At 40.6% G+C, this 24886-nt stretch overlaps 2 protein-coding genes across 3 annotated transcripts in view; one reads left to right on the plus strand and one right to left on the minus strand.

Moving 5' to 3' along the window:
• Window positions 1–3899, minus strand: part of LOC121645166 — a 52556-nt gene extending 48657 nt beyond the window's left edge. The window contains exons 1-2 of one of the 2 annotated variants that reach the window (XM_041993575.1): window positions 3755–3899; window positions 1895–2203 (exon numbers count right to left, since the gene is read on the minus strand). In XM_041993575.1, coding sequence (XP_041849509.1) covers window positions 1895–2108 — 214 coding nt within the window. In that variant the 5' untranslated portion in view covers window positions 2109–2203; window positions 3755–3899. Of the gene's footprint in view, window positions 1–1894; window positions 2550–3754 lie in introns of those variants that run through there. The other variant, XM_041993576.1, reaches the window with a different exon arrangement.
• Window positions 1–24886, plus strand: part of LOC121645163 (immunoglobulin lambda-like polypeptide 5) — a 36881-nt gene that overhangs the window by 3229 nt on the left and 8766 nt on the right. The gene's annotated exons all lie outside the window — the stretch shown is intronic.

A 24886-nucleotide genomic window follows, 5' to 3' on the forward strand; every position in this document is an offset into this window, starting at 1 on the left:
TGTGATGGGGTGTGTGTCCCCTGATCATTTATTTTGTGTAGGAAAAGTTTTATAGTGAGGATGTAAAACTCTACGCTGATGACACTGTTGTTTCCACACATGAACAAACAGCAGAGCAGAGATGTTGTTTGAAGCCACAAATAAACATCCAGAGGTTTGACCAGTCAGGACTGTAGGTAGAGAAAAAAAGACAGACAGCAGAGAGGGAGGGGAGGAGATGAGTGTGTTCAGCAGCAGATATGAATCTGTTTTCAGTGGTTATTAGAAGAGAAAAAACTGCTGACAGCCAATCAAACTTCCTTTCCTACAGCCGTGTGGCTTTCTGCTCTGCAGCCTCCACACCGTTAGCTGTGGCTTTTCACCTTAATAACACAATGACAGTTACAACCATCGACTGTGTTTAAAGAGTCGTTCCAGGAAACATCTGAGTTCTTCATCTGTGAGAGAAACAGCTCAAATCCTGAACTCAGAGCTGAGAAATGAACTTTGATGGAAGAAAAGGAGAGATGAGAAACCTCCTGCTGAACATTTGTTGCTGAACATTAATAATAAATCATTTAAAGCTCATCTTCTCAGACATTTCTGCTCTTTCAGCCGACTGTACTTCTGTTATCATTCATCAGAGCAACACAAACCACACTGAGACAGACTCACAAACCACCGACACAAACAAGTCATGTTGTTTGGTTGGTCTGAAAACAAAAGCAGGACAAGACGTCCATGTTGGTTCAGCTCAGGTCTCATTTTTTCACCGGCTGATAGTTGATTGAAAACCTCCTGCAGAACCGTCAGAGGAGTCTGTTGGTCTCAATCACAGCTGAGTTTTTATTGACATCTCTTCAAACTGGTTCAGCCTCTGTGAACCTGCTCTCCACAACTTCATTCAAGCTTCTGTTGATCACTTTTAAATCCTTCATGGTCTGGATCAACTTTCCATGTCAGAACTCTTCATTCTGCACCTCGACCCCTCAGATCAGAGACTCAGCTGTTGTTTAAAGTTCCACAGTTCACACTTAGAACAAAGGGAACCATGATTCTACTGTTTTAACTCCAAGAACATGAAACAAACTCTCAGTCAGCATCAGAACAGCTGAGTCAGAGCCAGTTTAAAAGCTTTTATAAACCCTCCTGTACCGACTTGAATTTGGAGAATATTTTCTGATCTTTGTTCTGATGTTTTAATGTTGCTCTTTCTACTTTTTCTATTTTGGAATTATTTCTGTGGTTTTTGTGTAATTTCAGTGCTTTAAAAACTTTTTGACTTGTTATTATGATTATAATTATGAATAAACTCCACTTTGTAGTAAAGACATATATTGTGACTTGATATTTATTATGAAGAAAATAAACATTTATTTCATTTTGTTTTCAAGAAAAGAAAAAACAGAAAAACTGTGCAATACAAAAAAAATTGCAGACTGGAAGAAAAACTGAAAATTATCAAATATGTCAAAGACAGAAAGCAGATATAAAAAAAATTATTAACATCAAACTTTCCGTCTGAATTTACACTTCATGACAGCAAATATAAATGTTAATAAATGGATGTCAATTCTGAAAATAACTGTAAAATCTGCATTTAAAGAGAGCAGCAGAAAACAGTCAGTCAGCATGTGTGCAGTTGGTGGACGGTCCCTTGTTTCTGAGGATCATCAGCAGAGAGAGTCCACAGCAGTACACCAGACTCTTCACTATCAGCACTGTGGACAGCAGCAAGAGCAGCTTCACTTGGTTTAAGAGCGTCTGAAGCCAGGGACAAACATCTGAAACAGAAAAGGAGTCAAATGTTGGAGTTACAGTGAGAAATGTCAGTCCTCTGCTCCTCTGCTCTCTTTGACAGCGTCTCCACATGAAGCTGAATCTCTGCTGAACACAGTCTCCAAGCCTTCATTACCTTGTTGTGTTTGGGCCTCCACTGTTCCCCCCTCATGCTTGACGTAGCAGATGTATTTCTGTGTGTAGAAAGCATCACGATCGACCACCCTGATGGCAGCGGAGCGTCCTGACTCTTTGATCTCCAGCTGATCTCCCTCAGCAGGGAGCAGCTCCTCCAGAGAACCGTCCTCCTTCTGTCTTTTCCAGGAGAACTGGACCAGAGGAGGAAACATGGCTGAGGCCAGACACAGCAGGGAGCTCCTCCCCTCCTGGTGGACTCTGGATGCTGCTGGGTACACGCTCACCACGGGCTTCACTACCTGCTCATCTGAAGTTTGACAGCAGCAACAAGCAGCACACACACATTCACACAGTCAGCAGCAGCTTCCAGCACTGCACTGCATTCAGTCTGATCCTGGAAACATGGACTCTGATCAATAAACTCCTCATCAATACAGCACAAAGTTCACTTTCACTACATACACTGGATTCAGCTTCATATCACACACACTCATCACCTCATGGCAGCAGGTGGACCACGTGGAAATCTTCTTTAGAAAGTCAATAAAGTTATTTTAAAACTTGTTTATTTTTTATTGGTGATTTCTAAATGAAAATAATAATAAAAACTATTTATAGTGGTATGTTTGTTATTTTTCTGCAACATTTTTCTTATATTAACCGTTTCATGCATCAATTATACAAAAAACTACATTGATGCTTTTAAATTGAGAAATTTAAAATTTACTCATTAATTTTTATTCTATAAAAATATTTATTTAAATATAAATGTTTCTTTTTCTTTTCCTGTTTATCACTGATGCAAAGTACTAATTACAATCTATGTATCTATATAATATATTTATATTTTACAGCTTTTACACTACACATGAAAATGTTTAATGAAACATGTAATAAATGTGTTTCTGCCGAGGAAATTTCTTTCAATTTATTTAATAAAATAATGAACACATTTAATATTTACCAGCAATTAGTCCAGTCAATGTAAACAGATCAAAATATTTCAGTTTGTTTTCTTTCATCCTTTCACCATCTTTTAAACTAAAATTAATAATTAAAAAATAATATTTGATCACTGCTAATTATCTTTTAAATAACCTACATGATAAAAAATTAATTCAAATGTAAATTCATCTTTTTTAGTTGCATTTTCTCTGAAAGATTTTTATCCAATTTTCCATTTATTTCTATAAGTTGTACACAAAATTTTACTGAATTCATGAACAAATATTTACTAAATCGTACATTTTTAGGTTATTTTTAAAAAATATTTTAGTTTGTGAAAGAAGTTAAATATGTTCTTTAAAACATTTACAGACATTTTCAGATCATTTTTAAGTTTTAAATCTTTGATTAAAAACCAGCAGATTTTATTTATTTATTTTGTTTTCTGCGTCAGTGTTTTTATTCTTATGTCCAACATGGAGTTAAAGCTCATGTAACATTTATCTGTTTTAGTTTCTTTTTAAAATACAATTTGTTCACATGTTAGTTTTTCAAGTGACATTTAATTTTTTTTTGTCCTCTACAGAAAATTCAAACTATTTTTAAAGTAACAAAAATTTATTTTCCCCCAAAAACCAGCAGATGTCAGAGAATTACTGAGAAGATGAAAAAGTAAATGTTTGTATCATGACTAATATTTGCAGAAATAAAGAATAAGTTTAGTTGTTCAGTGAGATTTGAACATGTTTTCAGGAATTATTGAGCTTTTCTTCTGTAACAATGGCTGCATGATGAATTCTCTACTAATGATGAAAAAACTAACATGTAAAGCCTGAAGCAGCAGAAACTGACTTTAAACACATTTTAACTTCTACAAGAAAACAAGTGAAGGAAAAGAAATGTTTGTTCTTACCTCTTACATACAGTTTAGTCCCAGAACCAAAGATGGCGTACCACCATCCTTCACACAGTGAGAAAGACTGGTACAAAAACCTGTCTGCTGGTGAACGTGTCAGCTGAGGTGAAGGAGTTCAAATGATGAAGCAGGATCATATTTCAGCCCCATGATGTGTTTCTCTAATGTTCATATCAACATGACTGTCTCTTCTTCTCTTCTCTTTTAGCCACACTAGCAGCATGGCTCTGATGTTAATGGCAGTCTGTTGGTCAGTCCACTACTTTAGTCCAGATGGACTGGATCTGGACTAAAGGATGGAGGGATGGATTGACATGAAACCTTTAACAGACATTCTTGGTCCCCAAAGGATTAACTTCATGAAGGGACTTTGTTGATTCTGACTTTTTATCTAGCGCCACCATCAGGTGGACATTTGTGGTTCAGACTGAAATATCTCAAAAACTATTGGATGGATTGTCTGGTTCAGACGTTCATGTTCCCCTCAGGATGGACTGGAATAACTTTGGTGATCCTCTGAATTTTCATCTAGTGCCACCATCAGGTCAGCATGGGTTTGATGAGATACTTTACTTTTTGATTAAATACCTGCAAAACTAATTTCTATCTGACCATTAGCTGTCCAGTAAATACTGGTTTCCTAATCTGTATCACAACTAAAGAACAGCTAACAGCTAACAGCTAACAGCTAACGCTGCTGACGTTGTTCTCTGAGAACACTTGGTGAGTATTTTAACAGTGTGTAAATGATTAATGATAAATGGTGTGACCAGTGGGATTTTTGTGAATAAACGTCTCCACTTATGCTTCTAAACAATGTGAAAACTGCAACAGTTTCTATTATTTGTGTCACCTTTATATCATTAGCCTAGCTACTGCTAATTTCCTGTCTTCTTTAGTAGAGTTCATCCTCTTGTGTTTTCTGTTCTCTTTCCTTTCTGTTCTCTACACACCTGGTCTTCATTTACTGATCACTGCACCTGCTCCTTGACTGATTATTGCTCCTTTAGTGTATATTTACTCCTTGGTTTCTATTGTTCTTTCCAGTTCATTGTTCTTTCTGTGGTCCAGTGTGTCGCTCATCACCATCACTGGATTCTCTGTAGTTTTCCAGTCAGTCTGTCTTTTATCTTTTACAGTCAGTCCTGTGTTCCCCTGAATCTGGTTTATCTTGGGTTCTACCTCCTCTTTGGATCATGACAAACTTTTGGTTGCCTGAAACATTTTTAGTATTTTAAGCTGTTTTCTTTACTTCTTGCTGAATTTGTAACCACCATTTTTTAAAATCCACACACAGTGGACCAGGTTGATAAGAGACTGATGATCACACAATTAATCAGTAAAGCTGGGCTTACACCAAACCACTTTCATAGTCGCAGACTAAAAACTGAAAGTCCACAGTTAATCTAGGAGTCTTACCGGAGTCACAGCACGCTCCACTCATCTCGATTGTTAGGTTTAAGCTGATAATCTGCGATATTTCATGTCGGTCTTTTCCTAGTCTTGGGTCTGCGACAATATCAAACATGTTTGATATTAACACAAGTTGCAGTGACGTAACACACTCAACAACCAATATGAGCTTTTTTTTTTAAGGTGTAAAAAAAGAACACATAAATAGCAGCTATAAAAGCACTTAAGACTCAAAACGTCTGTATCAGATCTTTGAGACACAGCTAAGCTAAGCTTGAACGTTGGCCTGTCCCCGAGCAGGCTGGTTCTGGTGCATCAGTTACCACGGTAACTCAGTGGACATTCAAATAAGCCACGTTGATGGAACGGAAATCTGGCTTAAATGGACCAGACTTATCAAGATAAACCAGCTTTCCGTTAATCCAGCTTCGTGGAATACCCCTCAGGTGTGAGCTGGTAGTTTTCTAGAGTCCTTCTGATGTGAGCCCAGCATAAGTCATCGTGTAGGGGTGGGGGGTCATGAACACCAGCATATGTTTTCTTGTGGTTTGTAGCTCAAAAAGTTTGAGAACCACTGTTTTATAGGATACATTTTTGGAAGCCTGCCATGGTTTCCTCTAAGTACTGTATAAAGTACATGATTCTACTGTTTTTCTAGAGTAAAGATACCAGTACTGTGATCATCTGAGCAAGTCATTGTCATTTATATGTGGCAAGACAGTGGGAGTAGGTAAACTTCAGTCAAAATAAAATTCAACAACACCACTCTGGTACTTTCATTCAGAGATTATCAACTTTACTCAACATAAGGCCTTCAAGTTCGTTACACTAATGAGACAAGGATCCAATTAAAATTAAAATAATCTTTATTAAAAAAAATACATAAAAATAAGAGCTAATAATAAGCATGCAGAAGACGGAGTGTCACACTAAGGTTTACCTATAGAAATACCACCATTTAATGTTACATTACATTTTTCGATCACTCCTAAAATGTAATTACTTGTTCATTTATTCCATTTCTGATATTTCCTGAAAACGTAATCAAAATCTCTCCATAACCTTTTGAGTTATATTGCTAACAGACAGACAGCTGCAGCAGAAAACATAATAAAAACATGAGAGAAGAATGAATGTAGAATAAACTTTGGCTCTGCTTCAGCAAATGAACGAGGAAGACTCAGATGGGGGAGAAATGATCAGCTCCTCTTACTACAAAAGGACCAAGTTGTAGACGTCTTTGACAAGATGCAGAGGCAGGTTTCATCTGGAACTACAAGATGGCCTGTTGTGGTGGGGACAAATGGGGACAAAAAGTCAGTCCTGGCATTCTGGCCCAGACCGGCCCATAAAATCATGCACACCACTAATCTTTGAGCTCCCGTAAATGTGAATATCAGCTGTGCAACTCCTTCAAGCCACTAAAACTATGCAGTTATCAGGAATCAGTGAGAAGAGACATGTTAAATACTTCCAAAAAGCTTCATTTGTTAAAAAATAAAAATGTAATCTCCAGCACACTGATGGATGTTAGAGCAGCTTCATCTTACTTTGTGTTTTAAGGAGAAAGAAAACAGAAAGAGGAGACAGAAGAAATGATGGATGAGATGAAACCTGCTTCCAGTTAAAGTGTAGAAACTGTCTCTGTGTCTGCTGCTGCTCTTCTCTTCTCTGTTATCTCAACCACGTTTAACTAAAGATTGAATGGAGATTTTTTTCTTTTTATCATAATGATGCAGTCAGGTCCAGAATTTTTTGATTTTCTGGTTATTTTCTCCTCTCACTGGCAGTGCGTGGACCATGAGGGTCAACGTGGGGAATCAGCTCCACTTCTCCAGGGAGATTGTGGAAACATCACTCTGGCCAGACTTGGTCATGTGGTCAGAGGCTTACAAGACAATCCTTCTGGTCAAGCTCATTGTCCCATGGGAAGAGGAGCTGGAGGCTGTTAACGAGCAGAAGCAATCCAAGTATGGCGGAGTGCAGGGAGGATGGCTGGAAAGCTTTTACATGCCCTGTGGAAGTGGGGTGCAGAGGCTTTGTTGGTTCCTCAACTGCTCACCTACTCCACGACAAGGGATGCAAAAGGGTGGGGCATCAGAAAACCATGAAACAGCTGGCTGCGGAGGCAGAGAAAGGGAGCTTCTGGCTGTGGTAAAGGAGGAAGCATAAGGGGGGGCTGAACAACACCTAGGGTTTTGTCACATCCCCGGCTTTGCCTATGGATGTGTTTTTTCTTGCTGCTGCATGGATGCACTCTGGTGGGGACTTCCTATTTCCTACACTTCACTCGTCTCGTCAGTGATTGGTCAACACCATCACAGATCCACCTACAGCAGGACCATCCCACCATCCTGTCGCCATGGTTGGACACCATCCCTTTCAATGAGGACCAATCCAGGGGATTCCCTGTCCTTAAAAGGGAGCAGTTGTCATCATTCGGGGCAGCTGTGCTCCTCTGGCACACAGTTTGCCGGTTTGTGATTGTTTGAGAGACACTGGCAGTATTTGATCCCTTGTGGTTTGTATGCCTTAGAATCCCTATTTTGTACACTTTTGTGATTGAACTAAAAAGAAGAGACACTCTCAAGTTTGAGTAGTGGTTTAGAGTTTGGATTATTGGATTTATGTTTAATTTTATGGTTTTGCTTGTTTGTTGAAGCCTTAAGGATAATTTGAGTTATATTAGCTTTAGGAGTCATTAACTATTGATTTTGGTTGTAAGGTTAATTGTAGTTGTTAATTGTAATATTGTACCAAATTAAGGACACCTTTTGTTACTTGTTACCATATTTGATATACTACCTGAGATAAGGATACCTTTTGTTGATGATTTTGAGTTTGTTTTGTCATTTTGAACCCGAGTTTGTATAATAAATATTATTGAATATCATTTGGTTTGTCCGGTTCGTTTTGTTACCGACCCTGTCACCCCTAGATACAGAGGGGGTCGTAACAGGCTTCAGCAGGGGGTAGTAGGGAGAGATCCCTGCCATGGCTCCGTCATCACGACACATACTGGGGTTAAAGGAACAATGACTGGTGGTCCCCAGCTGAGGACCTACGTAGGCCCACTGAGGTGTTCAGAGAGGTGTCATAGCACACCTGTCCAAAGGTCCTGGTGGAGGTGTGTCAGGCACCAATACACAGCAGGATAACATCACCTGTATCATGACATTTATTGTCCATAAACACCAACACAGAAGCTGCCTGTGACATATTTTGACCCAAAAGTGTCCGACTGTCCCACAACCAATAACAGTTTCACAAGAGAATCCATCAGTTTCCACCATCATCATCCACGCAGGCATCAACGATCTCAAACTACAGCAGTCAGAGACTCTAAAAATGGACTTCATCTCACTCATCCAAACCATCATACGCTTAAAGAAACACTGCATCATCTCTGGTCCACTTCCATCACCCCGGTTTGGAGACGTCAAATTCAGCCGTGTACAACAACTCCACATCTGGCTTAAAGGTTACTGCACCACACACAATATTCCATTTGTAGACAATTTCACAACTTTTCACAATAGACCATATCTTTTCAAACGTGACGGCATTCATCCAAATCACACAGGTTCCAGACTCCTATCCACAAACATAAATCTGACTGTACATTCCCATAAACCATTCACAGATTGACAATATACCAACCCCACATCCCCACGCAAACCCTCACCTCCAGTAAAATCCATTCCAGCACTCATCACTAGCAGAAATCACCAGCACCCCCATCCACACACCAGGTCCACAATCAGACATCTCCGCCCCATCCATCTGGTTTCTACAAATAATCCAAACACTACACAAAAAAACCTACCTACAGTATTTAACATGGCACTTTTAAATGTCAGATCTCTTTTAAATAAGACTTTTATCATCAATGACTTGATTTTAGACAACAAGATAGACTGTCTCTTTTTAACTGAAACGTGGCTTGGCACCGACGCCCCGGCTATTCTCACTGAGGTATCTCCCCCAAATTTTAACTTTTTATTTTCTACCAGGGGAGGCAAAAGAGGCGGGGGCACAGCATCGATCGCTCACAACTCAATTTTAACAAAGACAATCCTTTTATATAGTTACTCTTCTTTTGAGCATCATGCATTTGTTTTTAGCAACCCGTCCATTTTATGTGTTACAGTTTATCGACCACCAAAGCCTCCATCCTGTTTTATTCAAGAATTCTCTGACTTTTTAACATCTATACACTCAAGTCATGACAAAATTTTAATAACTGGTGATTTTAATCTACATATTTTTAACAGCTCTGATCCTTATGGAAGAGAGTTCTTAAACCTTTTAGACAGCATGGATTTCAAACAACTTGTCACACAGCCGACTCTTAACAGAGGACGCACCCTGGACTTGGTCATTACATATGGCCTGTCCACAGGTGTGTCCTCTGTTGTTGACCTGGCTGTGTCTGACCACTACTGTGTGTTTTTTAACATCACCAGTTTTAGGCAGCGGGAGGCCCCAGTGAGAACTGTGAGGAAGCGATATATTACTTCTGAAGTGGCTGCAAATTTTATTAACATTTTACATCATACCTCTGCTCAGTTTTTACCTGCATCCTGTGACCTTATTGTTGATCATTTTAACTGCAAACTTAAATCCGCTATTGATGCTGCTGCTCCACTAAAAACAAAATCTATAAAAGATAAAACCAAATCACCATGGATAAATGAGAGCATCAAAGAAATAAAAAGGAAATGCAGGAGAGCAGAACGAAAATGGAGAAAAACTAAATTAAACATCCACTTTGAGATTTTTCATGAACAACAGTACATCTATAATAATGCAGTAAAACAAGCAAGAACCCTCCATTTTTCAGACCTTATTGCACAAAATAAAAATAACCCCAGATTCCTTTTTAGAACAATAGATAATTTAATAAACACAGATTTTAATAAGTCCTCCATGCCAGCATCAGAGGCTGCATGTGAGGGCTTTTCAGACCACTTCAGAGGTAAAATCAGTGCTATCAGATTGAATCTTTTATCTCAACAACATGTTGATTTTAACATATCTGAAGCATTTTTACCAGAGGAAACACTGGAGAGTTTTGTCCTGGTTGATGCAAAGATGCTTGGTCGGGTTTTCTCCCAGCTAAAGCCAACTACCTGCCTTTTAGACCCAATTCCCACATCTCTTTTAAAAAGGTTTTATGGTTTCTTTGAGTCTGAGCTTTTAAACATAGTAAATTACTCTCTTCAGACGGGTGTCTTCCCATCTGCCTATAAAACAGCAGTGGTCAGGCCCCTTCTGAAGAAGAGTAATTTAGACCCTAACATTCTTGATAACTACAGACCTGTATCCAACTTACCGTTTTTAAGTAAAATGATTGAAAAAGTTGTTTTTAGCCAATTAAATGAGTTTTTAATTGAACAAAGTATTTCAGAAAGATATCAATCTGGCTTTAGGATGAACCACAGTACTGAGACGGCCCTCTTAAAGATTGTTAATGACCTTAGGTGTAACTTAGATGCACAGAAACTTTCTGTTCTGGTGCTGCTGGATCTTAGTGCCGCCTTCGACACAGTGGATCACCAGATTTTAATACACAGACTCAGAAGTATGGTGGGCCTCTCAGGCACTGTTCTTAAATGGTTTTACTCCTATCTCACGGATCGTAAATTTTTCGTAAGTATGGATACATGCTCCTCAAGAATCCATGAAATGCAGTGTGGGGTTCCCCAAGGATCAATTTTAGGCCCAATACTTTTTAACCTGTACATGTTGCCACTTGGGGACGTGATCAGGAGACATGGCGTTGCTTTTCACAGCTATGCTGATGATACGCAGCTTTACATCGCTGTGTCTCCTGATGACCTAGAACCAGTTAACACCCTTTTAAACTGTATTTTAGATATAAAGTCATGGATGGCAGAGAACTTCTTACAGCTCAACCAGGACAAGACTGAGGTTTTAATTATCGGTCCTGAAGACAAGAGAGGGAGCATCTCATGCAAACTACAAGACTTTAAACTTTCTCAGTGTGTGAGAAATCTGGGTGTTCTTTTCGACTCTGAGCTGAACTTTATTCCACACATTAGAAATGTCACAAAGACAGGCTTTTATCATCTTAAAAACATCGCCAGAGTTCGCCCATTTCTCTCTCTTGCCAGCACGGAGGTGCTGATGCATGCTTTTATTTTTAGTAAATTAGATTACTGTAATGCCCTGCTCTCTGGTCTTCCCAAAAAGAGTACTTCTAGCTTACAGTTACTCCAGAACTCAGCGGCACGAGTTCTGACGAGGACCAGGGGGTGGGAACACATTATACCAGTTTTAAAATCGCTGCATTGGCTCCCCGTGCGTTTCAGGATTGATTTTAAGGTTCTTTTACTTGTTTATAAATGTCTTAATGGTCTTGGGCCTTCTTATTTATCTGACCTGCTTTTAGACTACAAACCTCGCGGACCCTGAGGTCCTCTGGTACCGGCCTTTTGGTCATTCCTAAGGCGAGGACCAAAACACATGGCGAGGCCACGTTCCAATATTGTGGCCCTCGCCTGTGGAACGGCCTGCCAGGGGGCCTCGGGTCTGCAGAGACTGTAGATGCTTTTAAAAAGAGGCTCAAGACACATCTTTTTAGCTTAGCTTTTAATTGAACTTCTTAATCATTTAGTTATTTGACTAACAATATTATTAGTTTATTTATTCAGTTATTTTAATTAATCTATTTATCTATTTTGTCTATTTTTATCACTCATTTGTATCTTGGTCTTAAATTGACTTTTTAATATATATTAATTTTCTTTTATTGTTCTTATTACGTTGATTTATTTATGCTCTTTTAAGTATCTTATACTGTGTTTTATTTTCAGCTTTTATCTTTTTTATCTTTTATCCTCTAGCTCCGGTGTTCCCTCATGGGGATCCTCCACATCGTGGGCTGTCTCTCCGGCCTGCAGGGTTGTCGTTGCGGGGGTCGACCTGGACGGGATGGCTGACGGGCCCTGCATTGCAGTCCTGTGGCTGTGGTGGGGGCCCTCGCCTGACCCGATCTTGGCTGCTCCTGTGGCGATGGCCTCTGTGGTTGCTGGCGGGGCGCTCATGGTGTGGATGGGTCCCCAAGGTACTGCTTCCTCACAGTGGTGTCAAGCCAATCGTCTTTTATCTTGTCTTTTAGATCTCTCTCTCAAACTTTGTTCTTAAACCGTTTCAGTTAAAGAGACAGGAACTAGAAGGAATACTTTTAATTCTATGAAAAGAAGAGTGGCATCATCTGTTTGTGCTGTGTGTTGCGCGCTTGGGTGTGTGTGTGTGTGTGTGTGTGAATGTGTGTGATTTCAAATGTAAAGTAGATAGCATTTGCATTATTCTACTCTTAGATTTTTAATATATGTTTTTACACTGTAAAGCACTTTGTATTGCATGACAATGTATGAAAAGGGCTATACAAATAAAGTTTGAATTGAATTGAATTGAAAGAAAGGCTGATAAAGAAAATCTGACATTAGCTGACTCGTTGTTAATGTTGATGAATGACGTTAGAAAATGTTTTCACTTTCAATGAGATGATTTAGTTCAGAAAGACGTTAAAGAGCTAAATTTAAGATTTGCTGTTTTAACCAGTGAACTAAACCAGTTAACCAGGTAATAAAACAGCTGTTTTATTTGTAAACAACTAGCGTATTCACTGCTAATTGTTAGCATGTTAACCCCTAATTTGCTCGTATGGACCAAACTTACTGGGTTTACTGGGACTATTTACTCATAGCAGGAGATCAGTGATTTAGAGCAGTGCAGCTTACCATCATCATCATCATCATCATCATCAACATCATCCACAGCAACCGATGAAGGTCCTGCTGCAGTCTACCTGTCAATCATTCTAGGAGCTTCCACCAGCATCATTTTTTCTTAATAACTCTTTTCCTCCTCTGACCTTAAATGTCGCTGCATCCTCTGGCACAAAGCCAGACGGGGATTAAAGTCATTTCTGCTGTGTTGGTATAAAAATGACCCTCTGGTGGTTCTGGGGTTACTGGAGTGTTGGTAGTTCTAGAGTTAAAAAATTCCTGCATCCAGATGTTAATCCAGATCAACCTCAAAGTCTAATCAAATATTCCTGAATCCATTAAGAAGATTTCGTAAAAGTTTCCTGAAAATTTGTTCATTACTTTGTGAGTAATGTTGCTAACAGACTGACAGACAGAGAGACCAACGTACAGCGCTGGAAACACAACCTGCAACTTGGCAGAAGAAATGATGAGCTGGAATCTGCTGAAAGCTGTTAAACAACAAGAGCTGCTGGAAGTGTTTTCATGAAGAGCTCATTAACATTGTGAAGGAGGAATGGACTTTATTCCAGCAGCAGCTCAAAGCAGGAGATTCATATTTATCTGGATATTTGAAGGAAAACATTCATTATTAACCAAAGATGCTGAAAATGGATTGATTTGATTGATGGTGTGTTGAGGTTTCATTTCATCATTTAACACTGCAGATATCTGAAATCTTCACAGAGTTGATGGTTTGAGAAAATTCTGCTGATAAGAAAAAGAAGAATAAAATGTTAAATCCATAAAGACAGCAGTAAAGAAGAAACTCCCTCAGCTCAGTGTGTTTGTGACTCTGTCTGAGATGGAGGTGAAATATGTGAACCTGGGCTGTGCTTTACTGCTCTCTTCCTGCCACTAACACTGTTTGACATCTGCTCATCTGAAGGTTTTTGTACAGGCTGCAGGGATCATTTCTCACTGTGGAGATCGATTTCTTTCCAACAGCTACAGTAGTAGGTGGCTGAATGATCCAGTTTAACTTTCTCTATCTGCAAATCCCAGCTGTTATGATTATTCACAGCTGAGAAATCATTTATTTGAGAATAATTTGAATAACTTTTGTCTGTATTTCCATTTGTCCTATCAATATCGAATATTACTCGGAATGTTTCTTTCTTCTGGTACCAGAATATGAAACTGCTAGCACACTGGTCCGTTTGTCCACATCTGAAGGAGACACTTTGACCAACTCTCCTGGTCAATGTTAAATCCTCCTGAATCAGCTCTGCTGCCATGGCAACCAGCGCTGTAGAGACACAGCCAGACAGATGAAGGTTAGTGTGACAGTGTTTGTTCCAGGTGGAGTTTGTTGGCTCCTGATTGGCTGGAAACACTCACCTGAACACAGCCAGCACAGAGCAGCAGCTGGGAGGAAAAGCATTGTGTGCAGTGGTGTTTCCTCTGGTGAACCTGGGGAGAAGTGGTGCTCTGATGCAGCTGAGGCCAAACAAGGACGAGCTGTGAGATCAGAGCAGGGCCACGTGCTTTCTAACAGGTCCTCAAAGCTCCCATCAGCCCCTGCGGCCCACAGATCAGACTGCTGCTGCTGATTGACAGCTCAGCTGAAGCTGCTGTGTGCTTTCATGCTCTTGATTTCAATCTGACAGCAGATGAAAAAAATCTGCCTCACATGATGCAGAAAGACTAAAAACATTCATGTTCCCACAAACACGTTCAGGTTGGTGGTGAATTTAGTACCACACACTGTTATCTGTTGTTTAGCAGCTGGGATGAAAATACACAACTACAAACCCACACAGCTCCTCAACTCTCATTCAGCTCTTCAATGTGGGTCTGTGGATCTTTTCATCTTTGTTGTCACCAGACAAAGGAGCTAAATTTACTTTATTTTTACTGGTCCTGGAGTTTCTACTCAGCTGAAACGTCTTTGTAAAGCTTAAAGTTCTGTTATCTGGAGAGATGGCTGTTTGTGTCACAACAAACTGGGAAAGTGGTGAAAAACCACAACTGAGGTCTGAAGCTGCTTCATCACACTGTTCATTCTTTGCTTTTTGCATCTTTGTGTAGATATGTGTGCCTGTATGTGCAGCTCAAGTGTTTAAAACATTTCAACAGGCATATTTTATACCCACCTGTCATGATTACAAATAGCTAAGGACATCCAGAAAACACGTCTTCATCCACAACCAGTTGGGACGGATCAGAATTATAAACATGTGTTCTAGATTAGACTAAAAATGTCATTTCATTAGTTAGAAATAGCAGCTTATGTATAATCTGGCTGATAAACACTCAAATGACAATGAGCTCATGTCTCCTAAAAGTAAGGAACTTATTAAACTCAAACACAATTTCTATCTTCAGTCGACTATTAGCTGCAAATGATCAGAGTCAACATGAAGCTCACAACAATCCCATAACAGCCACATTCACAACCTGCATTGTCCCATTTCATGATCAATATCAGCTGCTATGAAAGAGGAAATCATGGTGGTTAGTTCTTCTTCAGACTGGTCCTACCTACAGAAGAAGGATGTTGAAGCTCTGTCTGGCCTTGAAAGGAGTGTGTGCTGCAGAAAAATGAATTGTAATGATTATTTTCACACATTGGGGCGACACAGATGAACAAGTGACAAAATCAAAGCAAAGTGGATCTTTTCAAATATAGACGTGATGTAAACTTTGGAAATAAGTCTTCATGTTTCATCTGAATGTCGTCCTCATTCATTCTAACACGTGTCTAAGAGGAAATGACTGAACACCAAAGTGATCTGGAAGCTTTCTGTCTGAAAGTTGGACACAAATGAATTTAGCTTTTCTTGTTGCTTCCACAGGTCTGCAGTACTTACCTGTGGAATGTGGGATGAAGTGTGTGTGGATGACGGCCAGGAGTTTTATCTCAGGTTGTTCATGCAGGAGCTGCTGTCGACTCATGGCTAGAATCAGGAAAGAAGGCCTCATCTGCAGACTTCATCCACAACTTTGTTTTCTACAAGAACATCTGGCTTATTTTCTGCTGCTTTCACTTCATGCTGGAATTCTGGCTTTTAGCATCATTCTGGCTTTTGCAGCCATTATCTACATTTTCTTTCCTGTTCCAGTCCTGTCTGATTTGAAGAGGAAACACGTCATTAAACAGCATGAAATCAACAAGAACAACTTTCATCACATCAAGTTCATCCTGAACATCTGCACAAACATCCACACTGGAGTTTATTTCCACTTTTTCCTCCTAAAACTGATCCTTTTCTAGCACAGCTGTCAGTGTACACAGTATCTGGTTGGTCAGTATGCAGAGTTCCAGCTTCATGAGCAAAGCTGCTGTTTATGGAAATGTTCATATTTAATGAGAATTCAGCTTCAGGACATTTTTCCCTCTTTGACTTCATCATGTCTATTTTTTATTAACTGAGCAGAAGAAATGAAGTGAAGACAAATCTGTTTCCAGAAGCAAAGAGTTGAAGGAATCTGGTCAGAAGTCAACAATGGTGTCAGTTCCACCCTGAAGACGGTCCTTCTGCAGCTGGAGGATGAAGAGGAATTAGACATGGATGATAATCTGCTCAGACTCTGTCTTTCCAACCTGACTGAGCAGTTGTTCCTGATCCTGAAATGTTCATCTTGGAATATGCTGCTTCCATCAGAGGAAAAACTCTGGATGGAAAAAGCTGCTTCCAGTTTCTTCTGACAGTCGGCTGAGCGGATTTTTCTGGAACATCATGTTGCTGAACCTGGACCTGAGCAACTGAAGCAGCTCCAGATCATCTGCTGAGTTAAATCCAGGTGGAGACGTTTTTATGCTCAGACAGTGAATGTGTAAATATGGAAGACAGAATATTCCAATCATTCCCAAAGAAACACAAACATGAAACACTAGAGAAAAATCCAGTTTGATCATCATGTTAATGAATGTTAATTATGTTCAAAGTCACTTTTTAAACATGTTCAATAGTAAAGAGATCAATGATAAAGTTCTTTGTCTGGAGGCTCCAAAATATTCCAGCTGACGTTCCCACATGTCCCAATATATTTGCTTCTGTTCCAAGTCGGGTCGGAATGGAGAAACTTGTTGGAACCAGTAAACATTTAGGAAATCAAGTGGTTTCATCTTTATTGAGTCGTCTATATGAAGAATAATGAAATAATCAGCTGATTGTTTTCCATGAAGATGGAAGCTGCAGCTCCTGAACTCTGTTTGATTCCACATTTATCTTTGAAGCTGCTTTGTATATTGTCTACACTGACTGTGAAGCCAAAGTAACACAACAGCTCCATCTTCAGTTTGTTCTCAGTGTTTTCAGCACAATCATTCAGCTGTGCAGCAAAGCTGTTTTCATGCATCAACATAATCCAGTAACACCAGTGTAGCCATGTTTGTTTCTATAAAGAGCTTCTTACAAGCAGAATGGAATTATTTCTACATGTCAACATACAGTGTAGAACATGGTTTATAGTCCAGATCTGACTGTGAAAGAGCTTCAAATGACAGAATCTACATGGAAATGATAAGAAAGTGTCTTCCTGTGGATGCTGTAACATATGTCCAGTATGCACACTGGGATGCTTTCCCACATGTCCCAGTATGTTTGATTGTGTTCCCAGTGAGGATCCACAGACCCACATTGAAGAGCTGAATGAGAGTTGAGGAGCTGTGTGGGTTTGTAGTTGTGTATTTTCATCCCAGCTGCTAAACAACAGATAACAGTGTGTGGTACTAAATTCACCACCAACCTGAACGTGTTTGTGGGAACATGAATGTTTTTAGTCTTTCTGCATCATGTGAGGCAGATTTTTTTCATCTGCTGTCAGATTGAAATCAAGAGCATGAAAGCACACAGCAGCTTCAGCTGAGCTGTCAATCAGCAGCAGCAGTCTGATCTGTGGGCCGCAGGGGCTGATGGGAGCTTTGAGGACCTGTTAGAAAGCACGTGGTCCTGCTCTGATCTCACAGCTCGTCCTTGTTTGGCCTCAGCTGCATCAGAGCACCACTTCTCCCCAGGTTCACCAGAGGAAACACCACTGCACACAATGCTTTTCCTCCCAGCTGCTGCTCTGTGCTGGCTGTGTTCAGGTGAGTGTTTCCAGCCAATCAGGAGCCAACAAACTCCACCTGGAACAAACACTGTCACACTAACCTTCATCTGTCTGGCTGTGTCTCTACAGCGCTGGTTGCCATGGCAGCAGAGCTGATTCAGGAGGATTTAACATTGACCAGGAGAGTTGGTGAAAGCGTCTCCTTCAGATGTGGAAACATTCACCTGTGTGATTCTGACTTGACATACTGGTACCAGAAGAAAGCAACATTCAAACTGATTCTTTATATTGATAAAAAATCTGGTTATATCGACAGAAGTTACAATCATCCTCAAAAAGATGATTTCTCAGCCGTGAACAATCAGAACAGCTGGGATTTGCAGATACAGCAAATTAAACTGGATCATTCAGCCACCTACTACTGTAGCTGTTGGAAAGGTGATCTCCACAGTGAGAAATGATCCCTGCAGCCTGTACAAAAACCTTCAGATGAGCAGATGTCAAACAGTGTTAGTGGCAGGAAGAGAGCAGTAAAGCACAGCCCAGGTTCACATATTTCACCTCCATCTCAGACAGAGTCACAAACACACTGAGCTGAGGGAGTTTCTTCTTTACTGCTGTCTTTATGGATTTAACATTTTATTCTTCTTTTTCTTATTAGCAGAATTTTCTCAAACCATCAACTCTGTGAAGATTTCAGATATCTGCAGTGTTAAATGATGAAATGAAACCTCAACACACCATCAATCAAATCAATCCATTTTCAGCATCTTTGGTTAATAATGAATGTTTTCCTTCAAATATCCAGATAAATATGAATCTCCTGCTTTGAGCTGCTGCTGGAATAAAGTCCATTCCTCCTTCACAATGTTAATGAGCTCTTCATGAAAACACTTCCAGCAGCTCTTGTTGTTTTACAGCTTTCAGCAGATTTCAGCTCATTTCGCTTTATTCCATTTTAAAAGACAAATCTTGGACTGATCTCAGGTCAGGATTTTGTCCTTCTAGCAGCAGCTTATCAGGACACTGATTTTGTTGGACAGATTTCCATCAGTTTCCTCTGGATGTTTCTGCTTCTCAGAGGATGAACCCAGAGAGCATTTTGACTGAGACAAGAGCAGCAAAACAGCCCACAGCATGATGCTACCACCACCTTGTTTAACAGCTGCTACAGTCTTCTTGGGGTTGAATTCTTCACCTTCAGTCCTCCAAACACATCTGCTCATTGTGACCAAACAAATCAGTCTTTGTGTCATCTGGCCATCAAACTTTCATCCAGACAGATTTTTTGTCCATTTTCTCAGCTGCAAACTTCAGTCCAGCATGAAGGTGTTGACTTGCAACACCAACTTCTTCCTTAGACAGCAGCCTCTCAGTTCATTGTAATAAACTTGACTGTTGACACTGATGTTCCAGCAGCTTCTACTTCACAACAGAACTCTTCCTGGAGGTTACTGGGTTGTTCCTGGCTATCAGAACCAGTTTCCTGTGGGCTCATTAACTTGTGGGAGATGATACTCTCCAGATTTAATGATATGTTATGTCATCAGTCTGACTCAGAAAAAGAAAAGTTCAAATGAAACAAAATCTGAAGCCTCAAGTATTTCCATGACTGACTTTAACGCCAGAACCAGATATCATCCTGTGATGAGAGCAGAGAAGTGAACAATACTGATGATGTTGTGAAGCTTTTCAGGGTTGAGATGACAGCATGAACACTGGACAGCTGTGTGACTTTGATCCGAACCAGACTGTAATTACTCAACCTAGTCTCACCAAACACACATCTTTGTAATCATCAGATGGAGATGAGTTCTCTCTTTTCTTAGCCACCCTGTACAACTTTCACGTCACGTGTTTATGTGTTACGCCTGGTGTTTGTCTCCAGCTGTCTGCACATTATTCTTCTATCTGGTACACACCTCTTACACCTTGATATTTACTGTTGCCGGTATTGTAGCTCAGGAGGAAGAGCAGTCATCATGGATCGATTCCAGACTTCCCCTGACTACATGCCGAAGTGTCCTTGAGCAAGACACTGAACCCCATGTTGCCTTCTAATGTGTTTATTGGAGTATGGGGTAATATGATAAAAGATAAGCATTTAGTATATAACTATAGAAGTGCTGTATGAGTGTGGGTGTGTGAATGGGTGAATGTGACATGTAGTGTTAAAGTGGTTTGTGGCCAGCATATGACTTGAAAAGCTCTATATATGTACAGTTCATTTCCCATTTATCCTGAGTCATAGGTGACAACTTTGTATTGATGACAACAGTTCTATCTGAGTGCATGTCATTGTAATACATGTTGTATGAACCAAGAATAAGATCAACCTCAACACACATTAAGTCAGTTTTAAGATTCTTTTTTTTTTTTTTTTCTAAAAATACACATTTTAGGTGTTTATTTCATTAGACTTCTCTGCATGCACACCCAAATCTCTTCAAAATTCACCTAAAGTTAGGCTTTATATGCTTTATTTTACCTTCGTGACTTGGAACAATGAATTCTAGCAGGTGACTCTCCATCTGGGTGGAGTCCTCTATCTGTGAAGTCTCATCAAAAAAGAAACTAAAAAAAAAACAAAACAAAAAAAAAACAGACCTGTGTAAAGCAGGAGAATTTTCTAAAACATGTTTTACAAACATATTGCAATAAAGAAGTGCAACATTAATACTTCTTCAGTGTGACTATTTAACTTTGTCCACAATGTTCCAGAAATCATTCATTACTGGTGTGAACATTCTACAGACTCACTACAGGAAAGAGGTCAATCTTCTGACCACGTGGTGCAGAGACAACAGCCTCCTGCTGAACGTCAGCAAGACCAAGGAGATTGTTGTCAACTTCCAGAGAGACAACATCCAACACTCGCCACTGACCATAGATGGTGCTGCTGTGGAGAGAGTGAGCAGCACCAAATCCCTGGGGGTGCACATCAGTGAAGACCTCTCCTGGATCACCAACACTGCATCACTGGCAAATAAAGCCCAGCAGCACCTCTACTTCTTGCGCAAACTCAAGCGGGCAAGAGCCCCACCACCCATCATGACCACAAGGAACCATTGAGAGCATCCGCTCCAGCTGCGTCACTGTGAGGGGCGGGAGCTGCACCGACTACAACAGGAGAGCTCTGCAGCACATAGTGAACACAGCTGGAAGGATCATTAGTGCACCACTACCCTCCCTGAAGGACATATACACCACCCACCTCACCCGCAAGGCGATCACAATCGTGTGCAATGCAAACCACCCTACACACAACCTGTTCGGCCTCCTGCCCTCTGGTAGGAGGTATAGGAGTCTCCGTTCCCTTACCACCAGACTCAACAACAGCTTCATCCACCAGGTGGTTAGGATGCTGAACTCTCTCCCCTCTCCACCCTCAGCCCCGTTCACCAGCTATATCCACTAGGCATATTAGTGCTGCAGAGTCCACTAAGCACACTTTGACAAACTCTCCCTCCGATAATGGATTATTGTTTTCAGCGATTTTGTGGGATATCACAAACCTGGTCTTGGTTGCTGCATCACTGGATGTATGAAACCTGCGCCCTTTCAGCATCAGTCAGATTTCTGTATTTTTCTGCTTGTTTTGTCTCATAATACCGACTAAAAATGTAATCCTGAAACACAGTGATCTCTGGGGGGCCTCCTGGGAAACGGGTGGCTACTGCTGCCAGCAACTTATTTTCTGGAGGGAAGTTTGCTTCCCTCTGAACTTATTTTCCCAGACCCCTCTACTTCCCCACTTTTTCACACACATGTAGGGTATTGGGAAGTGAGCATGACATGTTGGGTGGAGGAAGCATCTAAGTGGCCTGGTTGGCTGCACCCTGTTGTGATTCACCTCTTAGTTTTATTTTCATTTAGACATCAAAACATGACAAAAACAACAAAAAACTTTTGGGGTGATGTGCCATGTAGTGCATGGCGGGCAGGGCTTGGGGTTGGTAGTAGGAGTTGGATTCGGGGCTCGCTATCAACAGGGATGTCTCCCACAGGGCATGGTGGGAGGGTTAAGTGTGATGCGGGCGTGTGAGAGCAAGTGTTCATGGGTACGGTGCAGGGGAAGCTGAGAGTTAGAGATTATGGGGTGGATAGAGGGGGGATGGTGGGGCGGAGGGCTGGGGGGTGTAGAGGGCTCGGGGGTGGTAAGGGGAGGAAGGAGGAGAGGTCATTAGTGCCCTGGTTTCTGGGGTGTGTGGTTGTAACATTGGGGTGGGTTCTGGCCCCTGCTGCATGGTCATCTGGGGGGCCGGGTCCTCCTGGATGTTGTGCGAGTGGGGGAGGGGGGAATGGCTGCTCTGGATGGCCAGGTTTGGCAGCTGCCAATCTTGGTCCATGGGGGCCTGTGCCACATATGTATGATCAGATTCACTCCTCATTCCTCATCCTCTGCATGCTGACACAGTCACTGAGTTGTCCAGTGGGTTTATACACTAAGATATACTTTTGTTTAGGTTTTGTGTGTGTGTGTTTCTGGTATTTTGGTTGTTGTTGTGATACATGTTTGTTTTTGTTTTTTATTTATTAGTTTTACAATTTTGTTCTTGTTGTCGTCTTGGTTATTTTTCAGGAACTCCTGATGATTGTCAGCTTAGTTTATCTGTAAAAGCTGTAGGAAATTTTTTGGCGTGTTTCTGTACAGTTGTTGCAGTTGGCTGTCAGGTATTAGTTTGAATTGAAGGTTTGTTACTTCTATCTACTGTATCTATAGGCTCCTTCCGACTGTAGGAACCTTTTGCAGTTCCTATAACCTTTTCAGGAACCAGGCCGTTTTTTCGCGCATTCCGACATATAGGAACTGGGGACCAAAGCCCCCAGTTCCTATAACCATTTTAGCTCCTGCTCCGAGGCAGGGTCTGAACGGGGTTCTATAGGAACCCTCATGACGTAGGTGTTTGGTGACGGGTAGCTACGCCCCTTGCCAGATTTCTGCATTTTGTGTCCCCACCACATTTAAAAAACATGGTTGCACATACGGACAAAAACAACAACAGAGCAAGCGATAAATGGACCGATGAGGAGGTCGAAGCTCTTCTGACCGTCTATGCCACAGAGGATTTTCAGAGATGTTTTGAAGGTTCACAGCAAAATATAAAAATATTCCTGATGATCAGCTCTCAGTCAGAGAACGCGGGATAACGCGAAGCAGCACACATAGAAAACTCACACAAGACTACAAATAAATTAAGGATCATGACAACCGGAGTGGGACGAACCGAAAAAACAGTAAATTGGACAGCTTGTACCACCGACATGTCTACTCGGGCAACGCCGCAGCAAATGACTCCTGCGTTAGGCAGGAAAAGCCAGTGTGATATGCAGCATATACACACATGTAAATAGTTATTTTTGCTCTGCTGTATTCACTATAAAAAAATAAATGACTTTGTAAAGAGTTTGAAGTATTCAGTTTGTGTCTGTTAGATGTGCTTTGGCCACATCTATAAAATATTAGCTAATAAAAATATTGAGTTGTTATTAACTTATCACAGCTATGAAATATTAAATAATCCATCTTTGGTCGCTACATTTTAAGTCTTATCCCTGGGTGTAAATTACATTAGTTTATCAACTTTATAATATGCTCCATATCACAGAATGAAGTTTATCATGTTTAACCAAGATCTGACACAAATTACACACCTGTAAACATTTCACCACCCTTTTTATATTTTTACCTTCATATACGCTAAATCTGTGTGACTATGTCCTCATAATTCTAAACCATAACTCAGTCACAACCAACCCTTCAGTGACCGATTACTCCTTCACCTTTCTACTGATGATTCCATAAAACACACAAAGCTTAAAGGTGATGAGACCCTTATTTTGCACATAACACACACACACCAAAAAAAAAAAAAAAAAAATGAAATGATGCATTTTCTATGGAACATTTTCTCTTTAAATGTTTACATCGTGTATACATGTATGTTCTGTCTGTCGAACTTCCAGAACATGATGCTTATTATGAAGAGGTGTGTAGTGATTAGCTGGAAGGCAGGAGGTAAAGCATCCAGGCTGTTCTCCATCTCCTTCAGTATCTGCAGCAGGTGGTGGTGTCCATCCTCTCCAGTGCAGCTTCAGGCGGCCACAGATGTATTGAAACGTCTCCCTGGACATACACAAATTCTCTATCCACTGCTCATCGGTAAAATTGAGAACAACCTTTTCCCGCTAGTTATCAGCTTTGCTCCGGACCAGCCGGACGGTGAGGAGGTTCAATGAGCTGCAGCAACGTCTGAAACAGAACACGAGTTACAATAAACCCGCCATCTGAAATATTTACTTATTGTAATCTGCTCAACACAGACAGTAGAAAACCGTCTGAAATGTTTACTCATAAGACATGTATAAATACGGCGCATGTTTAATAAGTTAAACTTACACGTCGTCTCCTTTGTCAGCGGCGTATCTCCTGCCGCTGGATTCTTCATCTTCTGACTTTCAGGAGCCTTCCAGCCTCGCCGTGAGACGCCTGGTTGTATCGTCCATCAGTAACATCTCCATCAAGCAGAGCATGAACACTACGATCTCTTCGTTCTCCATATTAGCTTGCCGTGTTGTTTTGTTTTTAGCGGGTTTTGTTTTGTTGTTATGTGGCGCTAAAGTCACACGTCACTGTCGCAGACGTATGCGTCACATCGGCAGAGATGGGAAGTAACAAAGTACAAGTAACGAAGTACTGTAACGAAGTACATTTTTTTGGTATCTGTACTTTACTGAGTATTTATTTTTCTGAGTACTTTTTACTTTTATCCGTTACATTTTAACGCAAGTATCTGTACTTTTTACCCCGTACATTTTCAAATCAGGCTCGTAACTTTTAACGCACAACAAATAATTGAAATGTTATTTGGAACCAGAAGGAAAACATCTTCGAAGGCTCTGCCAATAGTATGAAACATTA

This window comes from Melanotaenia boesemani, chromosome 8 (genome assembly GCF_017639745.1).
Source record: "Melanotaenia boesemani isolate fMelBoe1 chromosome 8, fMelBoe1.pri, whole genome shotgun sequence".
Classification (NCBI taxonomy): domain Eukaryota; kingdom Metazoa; phylum Chordata; class Actinopteri; order Atheriniformes; family Melanotaeniidae; genus Melanotaenia; species Melanotaenia boesemani.